At 46.1% G+C, this 10773-nt stretch overlaps 2 protein-coding genes across 2 annotated transcripts; both read right to left on the bottom strand.

The window, feature by feature from the left end:
• Nucleotides 1-6: 6 nt before the first annotated feature.
• LOC119288519 lies at nt 7-4560 on the bottom strand. The gene is made up of 13 exons (XM_037568129.1): nt 4378-4560; nt 3444-4215; nt 3155-3307; nt 2822-3040; nt 2513-2714; nt 2290-2367; nt 2055-2171; nt 1554-1950; nt 1248-1443; nt 995-1093; nt 596-852; nt 382-457; nt 7-276 (listed from the first exon to the last, which is right to left on the bottom strand). Exons 2-13 carry the CDS (start codon nt 3945-3947, stop codon nt 157-159), a joined length of 2418 nt encoding a protein of 805 aa, XP_037424026.1. The 5' UTR covers nt 3948-4215; nt 4378-4560; the 3' UTR covers nt 7-156.
• Nucleotides 4561-6507: 1947 nt separating this feature from the next.
• Nucleotides 6508-10311, bottom strand: LOC119284569 (protein GAMETE CELL DEFECTIVE 1, mitochondrial-like). The gene is made up of 3 exons (XM_037563699.1): nt 9715-10311; nt 7340-7529; nt 6508-7266 (listed from the first exon to the last, which is right to left on the bottom strand). Exons 1-3 carry the CDS (start codon nt 10251-10253, stop codon nt 7033-7035), a joined length of 963 nt encoding a protein of 320 aa, XP_037419596.1. The 5' UTR covers nt 10254-10311; the 3' UTR covers nt 6508-7032.
• Nucleotides 10312-10773: the final 462 nt, after the last annotated feature.

Here is a 10773-nt window from a genome sequence, read left to right as displayed (position 1 = left end):
GGCATGATGGAACATGTTGGGGGGTGAGGATGGTAGCAAAGATTTAAAGGTGCGCCAATTTATCATGGATACATGCTGATACGCCGTAAAATCAGTTGTGGTGCCTTCGCGAGGGTGACGCGCGAGTGATCGTAAGCACATTGCATGAAGTCATGCTTAGAGAACATGGAACGAGGTCTTGATGGATTCAAGTACATCCGATGGGACGAGCGAGATGTTGTCCTTTAGTCGCATGACGTCATACAGGAGGGTGCGTCGGTGCAACTCCAAGTTTTCCTGTGAGCAAAAAAAGAAATCCAACAAAAAAATGTTCATGCTGGATGATAAATTGCACGAAAAAATAAATGGCTGCAAAAAGAGTCCTGATTGTGATGGGCGTACCTTGTTTAGTGACTTCACGAGCTTCTCGCCATCGAAAAATTTGGATAAGAAAGTCACACAAAGCCCAGATTCCTCGCTGTGCACATAAGACATAAGAAAAAAAGGTTTCAGCTGGACATTTTTTTGTACAAAAAATGCATGAAAAAACATGTGTGAATCTGAAAATAATCTACATAGGTGACCGTGCAAGTAGTAAAGGGAAAAAAGAAAAAACCTAGTAAAATTGTCCTCCATGATCATGGGGAAGTCCCTGGTCCATCTTTCTGTTTTGTAGGGCCAGTTGGAGTAGAAGTGCCTCGCACACAAGAACAACCCATCAAGGATTTTCCCGGTTGCGTACTCGTGCAACCTGATGCTTTCGTTGCTGAAACCAGTCGTGCCAACGAGTGGGTCTAGAACGGTAATCTTTTTCTTTGTGAAATCAAAGGCGTATAGGCACCACCCCAATGGTAGAATGGCAGGAGCATAAAACTGTTGAATAAAAAATGAGTAAGTTCAATAAAACATGCGTAAAATTGGGTTAGCTCATCGTATGGGTGGTCAAAAACATGAGAGGTGCCGGGCGTGCCTTTAGGGTTGGTAAGAACACATGTCAGAAAAGAGATGAACTAACCATACAACATGATGCAACTTTGAATGACATGGGATCTTGCTTGAATTGTTGCTGGATAGACCTAATTGTTGTTAGCTCTCCATCGGCAATAGCAAAGGTCTTTTTTAGGTCGTAGAGCATGGGACATGCAAAAAAATAAAGAGGAAAACGAAAAAAGGGGAGTTAGACATAATCAGCTAATAAAGATAAAAATGTTGAGCATTGAAAACCGATGGAGTATATATAAATAAAACTGGCAAGTGGCTGGTCTTACAGCAAAGTCTGGCTCCATGAATTTTCTCCACCTCAGCCCAGGTTCATCGCAGTTTAGCGTTGCGTCGATCTGGCCGAACCGCCGCATAATGACTGCGCACATCTCATGACTCACCGGTTGGCTCTTAATAAGCTGGTCAGCAATGTGTGTCCCGGTCATGTATATTAGCCTTGGACACTTGTGGATGACCCAGACCCTGCATTTAAAAAAAGTGCAAAAAATCTCAATATATAGTGACCGTCTGACGAGCACAATTGGTGATCTGATGCAGATGGACAAGTGTTCCAGAACAGATTGATGTACTACCTAGACAATGTACACTCTGCTGCGCTAGCAAACCAATCCTTTATAGCTGAACATGCAATTGCTGATGGGGCGGATGGCACGGAACCAGCTGACCAAGGATCGCATGCCATGTTAGCTCCAGCTAGCAGGATTTTCTCAGTGTGTTCATAAAAACTCTGGCCAAAAGTAATCGAGCCTTGGCATCCATCTAGGTGTTTGTCTGCATATAAGATTATTAACTCTGATATGATATCACTAGCAAACTGTGCCGCGGCCTTTGATTCAGCGCATGAAGCATCCGGGTTATTGCGGTGCGAATGACTTGTCTTCCCTTTGCTATACGGAGGACAAATATCATTGTCATCTTCAAATGAGGGCTGCTGGATACATATTCTCTTCATGTTTGGTCCACCCGTGCCTGAATCGTATCACATAAAAAAGTGACTACTGTTGATGATTATGGGATGGTATGTAGGAAGGGATACACCAAAAATGGGCCAAGAGAAAACATGACAACTAAACTGTGTGTGCCGGATGTAGCTAATCCAACAGAGTGCCGGCTGCTCGATGGTGTTGTACCTAGCTCCTTGCGCTTCCCAGGCACTAGACTGTGGCTATTAGAATGAGTTGCCGAGCAAGCTGGTGATTCAGTGGTCGTCGGAAAAGGGAAAATAGATGTCAGGAACACTTACTAGAGCTCAAAAAATGTGTTGGTACTAAACCACTGTATGGAAACCTAAAAAAACAAAACACTTACCATCCGCATGTACTGCAGGCGGCAAGCTAGCACCCAAAGAACAGATTGGTGGGACATTGACAGGGGTATGTGATGCACCTATATGATCATTTGGGCAACATGAAACTGGTTAACACGGTTAACGAGTAGAATAATCTATATTTCTAAAAAGGCTAACTGGTTAACATGGTTAACGGGCCGAAAAAGGCTAAAAACAACGTAACGGTACGTCTAGGGGTCATACCAGCAATTGCAATGTCTCGCAATGCATGAGTTTCATGCCCAGGGGTGTTGAAGTTACTCGGTAAAAACCCATCGGCTAAACTAATCATTATCTTGTCTGCAAAAGCAACCATCTCGTCGTGTGATGCCTGCTGCAATTCGAACATGTTGCGCATGACACGGGCATTGTGTTCTCTCAGATAAATTGCTACTGGGTGTGAGAACTGCAGAATAAAACATGGACAGGCAGTTAAAAAAAGTAGTGACTGAAAATGATTTGCTGGTCATTATGTTGGATGTTGGGATGAGGGTGCGAAAAATGATTACTTACAAGGCTCGGATACCGGGCACGAAGATGGTTTGCAAAGTCAGCGGGGCCTTTCCTAGCTGTGCCCCGCCTATTTGAGTTGGGTGCCGCGCTTGAATTGTACCTTGTAGCATTTGATTCTGGTGTCCTGAACATGTGGCTCTTCTGGCCGAGCAACCGGTTTGGTGAGGGGTTCTGCATTATGTAAATGCGAGAGTAACCGACATCGCCAGCCCTGAAAGCCTGTTGTTAAGAAAAGTGGTCATCGATTGCATAGTAAGGATGACTCGAAAAACAACTGAGCGACCCTATCGTCTTGGAAAAAAATAGAAAAAAATTGCGAGTCCCCCGGCATACCCTGGAGATTGAAAATGCTGGTTCACCACTTTGACTGCAACTGAGCGCCTCTATCATCTTGCGGGTGATGTCATAATCGAAAACACATACCCTGGGCGTCGAAGGGTCTCGAGGAGTTAGCTGACCCAGGTCCAAATTGTCGAGCACAAAAACCTGATGAGGGGTGATAAGAAAAATTTCAGAACTTCTCTTATCAACATGGACCTATGGTATATCACGACAGAATGCATGCCATTTTCAGGAATTTTTTTTGCAACAAACAAGAAAAATAGGACACATTTCATTTCACCTGTAGGAACAGATGGCAACCCACAAGATGTATAGTTGAGTGCCGTGTCTGAAGATTAGTCTTCAGCTTTCGGACAGCGCTTAACAGGTGCTCGATGACAAATTCACACCAATCAAATTGACTGATCTCTGAAGTTGTGTTCAGTGCACCCCAGTAGTCTACGCTGGTGTAGTCATTCTTCGACGAAGGACATAGCAAATGCCCGAAAATAAAAATGACAGCGGCAATTTTAAACATCTCTATGGCGACGCTAGGCGAGTCTTCCTGGATGTCTTTCAACAGTATGGCCTCTGCAGCTTTCAGGCTATGTGTGCCCTTGTCACTAAGCTCTTCTGCAAATTTCTTGTATTTAATGCATGCGTCCGACAAGTCACATGGATATGTTGATATCCTTTTCCCACCTACTGGAAGCCCAAAAACATTGTTGACATCAGCTGCTGTGAACTTGATTGAACGCCCTTCATCTATGGTGATTACGCATGTGTCTGCATCCACCCTCTCCATGAGGAACGAACTGAATTTCAAGTTCAGCTTCGGCAAGGACCTGAGTGACAGCACGCCTTCAAAACCAATCTCTGCTATCAACTTCCTCTTGAACTGTCCAAACTAGGAGAATATGTTGCACAACTTTTGCACTGAAATCCTAGATGTAACTGCGCCTGGGCCTACGACGGATGCGAACTCCCAGTTATCTGTGACCTGTAAATCAGACGCCTCTAGGTCTACATTGATTTCCATGCCAGCCGACAACGCCGATGTGATGAGGTGCGCACTACAGATTGAACAGAAGATACAAGATGGATCTGGTAAATCAAATGGCTTTCTATAATAATCCGTACTAAACTCGAGCATTTCAATGGATCCCTACTGCTACAGATGAATAGTTTTTGCAACTGCGAGTGTGATACAGAGAGTTGGATTTGCCTTTACATACCTGCCTCCTGTTCTTACTTGAATCCTCGCTGCCTCCTCTTCTTGCTTGACTCCTCGACTCGCAGGGCTGAACCCGTTTGCTTAAGTGGCTGGTGCCATGGATACGATGCAAGCTTCAGTGCTGGTGGGGGGAGGAAGGAGATGCCGAGATGGCGTGCGGTGAGTGAGGCAGAAAAGCAGGGGAGATGGCTCGCACCGCTCCCTTCTAGTTTCAGCGCGCGTTCTATTTACTGCTGGGTGATGGTGGTTGTGTGCATAGTTGGCGACAGAGTTAACACCCGACCTGACTAGTCAACACAATTTACTACGTCCAGCAAGTAGATATCACTAGTCAAGCAAAAAGTGGGGCCTCTCTCTCACTATGTCAACATTTTTCCGCTGGCCAGACTGATTAGCGTGTCCATCCGATGATGCAGATAATCATACATTGATGAGCTGGTTATTAATAAACATAAACTTGAAGCATACACTGACAAGCTTTTGCATGCTAACTCGATGACCCATTAACGACCTAATCAACACGCTCAGTGACTCGCAACTAGAACTAGAGGGAAAAGGATTACAATGGATAATTGGAAAACATATGTCTACGATTAGAACGGATAGCGTGCTTGACAGTAGCTCATCACACCCGTGAAAGGATGGTCAGGGTGAAGATCATGTTGATCACAATGAGGCAGATGACGAGCCAGTCGCGGCCTCCCCTGGCCTGTGCTTGCTCAGTCCGCGGCTGCCTGACGATCTCGGGTGCCTGCTCCGGCTGCGTCTGCGTAGCATGTCCAGCCATGCCTTGGCTCGAACCTTGGACACCGTATGGGTCTCCATGCCTCAGGCAAGCTTCCCTCCGCCGAATGATTCCGGCGTAAACATCTTCCCACCTGAACCAGCCGCACTTGTCTGGGCCCTGCTCAGCCCCATACCGCAAAAAAAACACAAACAACAATGTGAGACTTCATTTATCGATTTTCCGATGGAACTTCTTGTGGACATGGATGAAAACTTACACTGTCGATCGGGCACTTGTAGAAGCGCCTCCCCTCGTTCGGCCCTTCTTTGCTGCAGATGTTTGTCTCCACCTTGACCTCCTGGCAATCAGGGCACATGATGAGCGGCAGGTGTTGGCGTCTATCTCTGGAACGAACTGAGGAAGAAGAAGCCGCCATTGCTGCGATTCCAAGCTATTCACTGATGAGAGCTGAGAGGAGGAGAAGCATTAGGCTGCTGTTCTCCGGCGGTATAAATAGAGCATTTCCCCAACGCCCTGATCGTCAGACCCAACGTTTGGATTCCAAACGGCTAGCTCATCGGCTTATCTCTGAACATGGGAGCGTGAGCTTGCCTATGTTCGTCAGTGAGTGGATTAGCTGCTAGCACTGCATGCACATAATGGGTGGATCGATGGCACGTCTAACCAGCCTGCCATGCATTTTCGTCAGTCCTGGGATGCTACTGTACGAAAATACAGAATACGGTGTGGCATATATCCTTGCCAGCTCGAATACATGTCATTAAATGCGTTGGTGCAGCTGCTAGATGCGATTACAGACGACTAGGATACCGAGCTGCATGGAGCTCGTCCGCCAAACGGCATTTTCGGGCATGGAGGGAGTATAAGAATTGCACTGTATAATAGCAAGAAGACCCGTTTTACATTTTACTCGCAGTTGTTTCAAAATGAAGAATAACATAACCTTTTACAACCAGGACATAGAAAGAAAACAAATACGAGCTTCACTTCATCCATCTCATGCATTAGCCCGTCTCCAATGCAGAACACCAAAATGCTTGTAAAGATTGGACAGGATGGTCCGGACACTTTTAGACCCAACGCAAGTCATCAAATCTCCGTGAAATGGTTCGGGCGTCCAAAATCACACAAATCATCCTCTAACTGGGGAGCTTTGGGGTATTCCGGAAATTTGCATGGCTCACTCTCAGTTGGACCACGTAACTCCACACCTAACATCTTCTACTTTTCAATGGAAATTTGATGATGTCCATTTGGTGATCCGCGTTGAAGATGTGCTACCACCTCTAGTCATTGCTGCCTGCATACATCAACATCACTTCAAGGAAAATACTTCACAAACTCACTTTTCTTTTCTATGTTTCAAATCCATCTCCTCACAAACATCACAATTCACAACAGTTGTTCAAGGAGTGGTGTAAGATTGGTGTAACTCGTTGACCTAATTCAGTACTCCCTCCGTTCTAAATTACTCGTCGCAGAAATGGATGTATCTAGAACTAAAATACATCTAGATACATCCATACCCGCAACAAGTAATTCGGAGCGAAGGGAGTAGTCCACTATGCATGGTTGAACCTGGATTTGCCCTCGAAATTTTACTCACTCTAGATATTCTTCTTGTGTGCATCAAAATGCATGTGGTCTGGATATGCCTTTCCATCATTTCCTCCACAATTACATCTCTGCTGAAAATATCATCTTAACCCTAGCATGTAGCAAAAGATTGGCCTCGGAGTGGCAGAGCGATGGCGTTGCTGAGTTTTTTTTTAGCACAAGGAAGCATATATGACCCAGAAAATACACAAAGTTTCTCCACAAGGAATCTAGCCACCAGTGCACTTCTGGAGCCACAAAGCCTGGATGTGTGCAATGAAAATCGGTAGGGGATTGCATGCATACTGAACATCAGTAATGTCGGTTTCCTCTGAAGGGGGGAGGACCAGAGGAGGAACCACCAGCAGACGCAATTACAGGCGATTCCTCCCTGAACGGCTGCATGGCCGGATCAGTCACACTTGGTAGCCTTTGTACGCTCCCCTTCCCTTTCCTCGCGTTGGGGCCGATTTCTTCAATCATGTACTTCCATCCGTCGATAGGCCGTCTTCGACTAAATATGTGAGTTTTGATGAAGCTAGCAATCTGCAACCACAGTTTCAGTGTCATTTTGGAATTTGGAGATTTTTAACAAAGAAATTATTGTGTCAACTATGACCTGCTGTTTGCTGAAAGCAATGCGCCTCTCAAATTCTTGGAGAAGAATGTCCTCCTCGCGCTGTGAGATCTCCCATATGTTACCGTCCTGACCCCTCGAGGTAGTCTCCCAACCATCCGGCTTGGTTTTGATCTCACCGGTGCTTGGAATCTTTGAATCGCCAAAATCAGCGTTGCCGGAATCAAAGATCCTGCATTTCATTTCACGAGCAGAGTACTGTAAGGAAACCATGTCTTCTGGAGCACCAAGTATATTAACAAAACCTAGACGTATGAGTGAAGGAAAACAATATGTCTGCCAATCACGGTATTCCTGTCGTAGGGAAATAACTTTTTTTTTTCATTTCAATTACGAAACGCTTCTGCAAGCACTTGGATTGCAGCCTACAGGTTACTATAGGCCATAAAAGCCTAATGGCCACGGTGGTCCGGTTATGAGGCAATACAACCAAAGCACAAAAGGCATTGGATAAATAAGATGTCAAGCGTGCATTTACTCAACTGTCATTTTAGTCTTAGATGGTGCCTACTTCTGTCAACTAAGTGATGAGCAGGAAAGGACAGAACAAAGATAACACACATCCATTATTCAGCAAGAGATAACAGTATTCAACTACAAGACTTGCTATTACTCAAACAAAAACTGTACAGTATTCAAGTATAATGAAGCAAAATAAATTTGATATTTACTAGATTCAGAATAAACCACCAGTGTAAATAATTTGTGAGATCGTACTGCTGGATTGGAAGCTTCAGCATAATGGCAGACTCCATTTTGCACCCCTCAACTATATCCCGAGTTCATATTTGATATTTCACCATCAACTCCAAAATTGTTCAGTTTAACACCCCCCCCCCACCCACCCTGGTTCCTTTAAAAACCGTCCACTGTTCACTCATCGTGTGTTTTGCCTGACGTGGCACCCTCATATGTCACAGTTTCGCTTACATGAGATCCAGACAAGCCAAAATCGCTTAGTCATAAAAAAACATGTTGGCAAGAAAACATAAATAAGCAGCATGCCACAAGGACTGAGCGCCCATGGGTATTCATCCTCATGTACTCCATGATGTTGGCTGGCAACAAAACACCGACTGTGACACTTGGGCAGGGTCGGTGCTACGTGGCAGCCCCACTGCCGTGCCAGCCAAACATCATTGTTGTTTTTATTTCACTATTGCTAACTAGGATGCCACGTCAAGTGGCATGCCAGGAAACCCAAAAAAATTGCCTACATGAATGCCACGACATCCAAAGTCATATTGAACCAGTTTTAAGAGTTTGCGGAGTAAAGTGGGTGGTTTTGGAGTTCATGGTGATATTTGGACTGAAGACATAGTTGAGGGGTGTACTACGCACCTGTCAATTTTCATAGTAAAACATGCTAGTTTCTGTTCTTTGCAGAGAAGAAAAGAATGAATGCCTAGGATAGCAACTTTTATGGACTGAATTCATTCTTTTTCCACAGGGCACAACTGTTGTGCCTAGAATAGCAACCTTTTATGCACTGAACCCATCCCTTTTCCACAGGGCACAAGAATGCAAGTTTTTGCACTAACTTTGCAAGAGACTATGTGTGCTCTTTTTCAAGAATTTTGAAGGTGTAGAATGCTATATTTTTAAGACAGGAGCACATGCTCCCAAGCTCAACTTGGAGTTACCAGTGTAAAATGGTTATAATCCGTTCCAAATGCATTGCATCGTATCAGAATGCATAATCACACATCAGGCAGTGAACGAGCTCACAGCAAATTTCGTGTGAGCATCTCAAGTAGACACTTCATCCAAACTTAATTTGAGTGTTGGCCATTGAACAGTCATCACATGCATATTATACATAATTCAGCCTGATTTTTCAAAAAGTACAGGTTTCACCGGATAATCCACCAGCAATCAAGAAAGCGCAGTACAAATGGACCTTACTGGTTACACTTAGCTGTAGTCCTCACATTTCTCATCACACTAGTTAAGGCATTTTACATGATGCAATTGAAATTTGGCGCACTTTCATACCCTGTCTCAACCGTTTCCACAAACGGAAAAGAAAAAAAAAGACTATCTCAATGATCCATCTTCCTTGCAAAACGAAGGAGAAACAATGCAGTTTCAAAAAAAAATTGTCATAAACCCTCTGAAGAAGATACACACCGCAACAATTCTACCACTTGCATTCGTAATTAAAAAGTCATGTGATACTAGGCGCCTATATTATGTCGCATGTAAATGGGGTTTTAGTGGGAAACTAGTTCAACAAGTGCGGTGTATCACAAGCAACCGAATATAACCAAGCAATTTGATGACACTAAGCAACCACAGCTACAAATCGCAGCTTTGTTGGAGAACAAAAAATGAAGGATAGAAGAGCAGCAACGCACTCTGAGCACGAGTCAAGAAGCCGGTCGATGTCGTCGGCCGCCCCGCGGCCACCGCCGCCGCCGCCGAGGCGCGCCTCCTCCATCTTGTCGATCTCCTTCACCCAAAGCGCAGCGTGCACGCGCTGCTTCCTCGTCCTGTACTCGTCCGCCCCTGCCTTCTTCGCCCCGGCGCCGCCCGCTCCCTCGGCGGCCGTGGGGCGAGAAGGAGCGCGCAGCCGCCTCGTCGCGGCGCGGCGCTCAGCCCAGCGCTCGTCCATGTCGGCGACGAAGGCCTTCGTGTCAGGGTCCACCTCGGCGGATACGGCCGGAACGGTGGCCGCGGCGGCTTCCGAGGTGGGGGACTCCCACGGCGCGGCGGGTGCCGGGGAGGAGGCGGGGGAGTCGCCCGGGAGCCATGCGGTCTCCCACGCGTCGTTCCACTCGTCGTCCCCGGTGGCCGCGGCCGGGTGCGCTGGAGCGCGGCGGTGGGATGAGAGGAGGCGGCGGGGGCCGCGGGAGGAGGACACGGGGAGGCGGAGGATGCGCCGGAGCGACAGCATGCCGTGTGCTCGGCGAAATGCCGACGAGAGGGTTCGATCTGCTTCCCTTTTCTTTTCCTTTTTGCGGGGGAGAGGTTATTTTTTTTAGGGGTTACGAGGGAGAGGGTTATAGCTGGCCAAACGGCCCGTACTTCGCCGGCCGGCCCAGAACAACGCGTGCTCGGTCCGGCACGCGGCTAAACAGGCCATGCCAAGGCCTGCGGCATGCATGGGCTGCGAGGCAAGGCCCGCGTGCCGGCACGGCACGGCCCATTGTTTTCTTCTTCTGATTTTTCACGTTGAAGCAAGTTTTTCACCGAAAATACTCATGTGATCCAGAGCTCGAGTGATCTCGAATGAACAGCAAAATCCGAAAAAAATAGTAAACAGTTTAAAAAATCTGATTTTTTTGGCAAGAAACATTGATGTTTTATCTACATGCATGCAAATCTTCATGATGAAATTACATTTGTAGAGGTGTGAAAAAAAATTGATGATCCAAAGTGCTTCCAAAAACACTTTTTGGAACATCATTTTTTTC

Source organism: Triticum dicoccoides, chromosome 4A (genome assembly GCF_002162155.2).
Source record: "Triticum dicoccoides isolate Atlit2015 ecotype Zavitan chromosome 4A, WEW_v2.0, whole genome shotgun sequence".
Taxonomy (NCBI): domain Eukaryota; kingdom Viridiplantae; phylum Streptophyta; class Magnoliopsida; order Poales; family Poaceae; genus Triticum; species Triticum dicoccoides.
The sequence above is the reverse complement of the archived record's forward strand: the minus strand, read 5'-3'. Positions and strand labels throughout refer to the sequence as shown.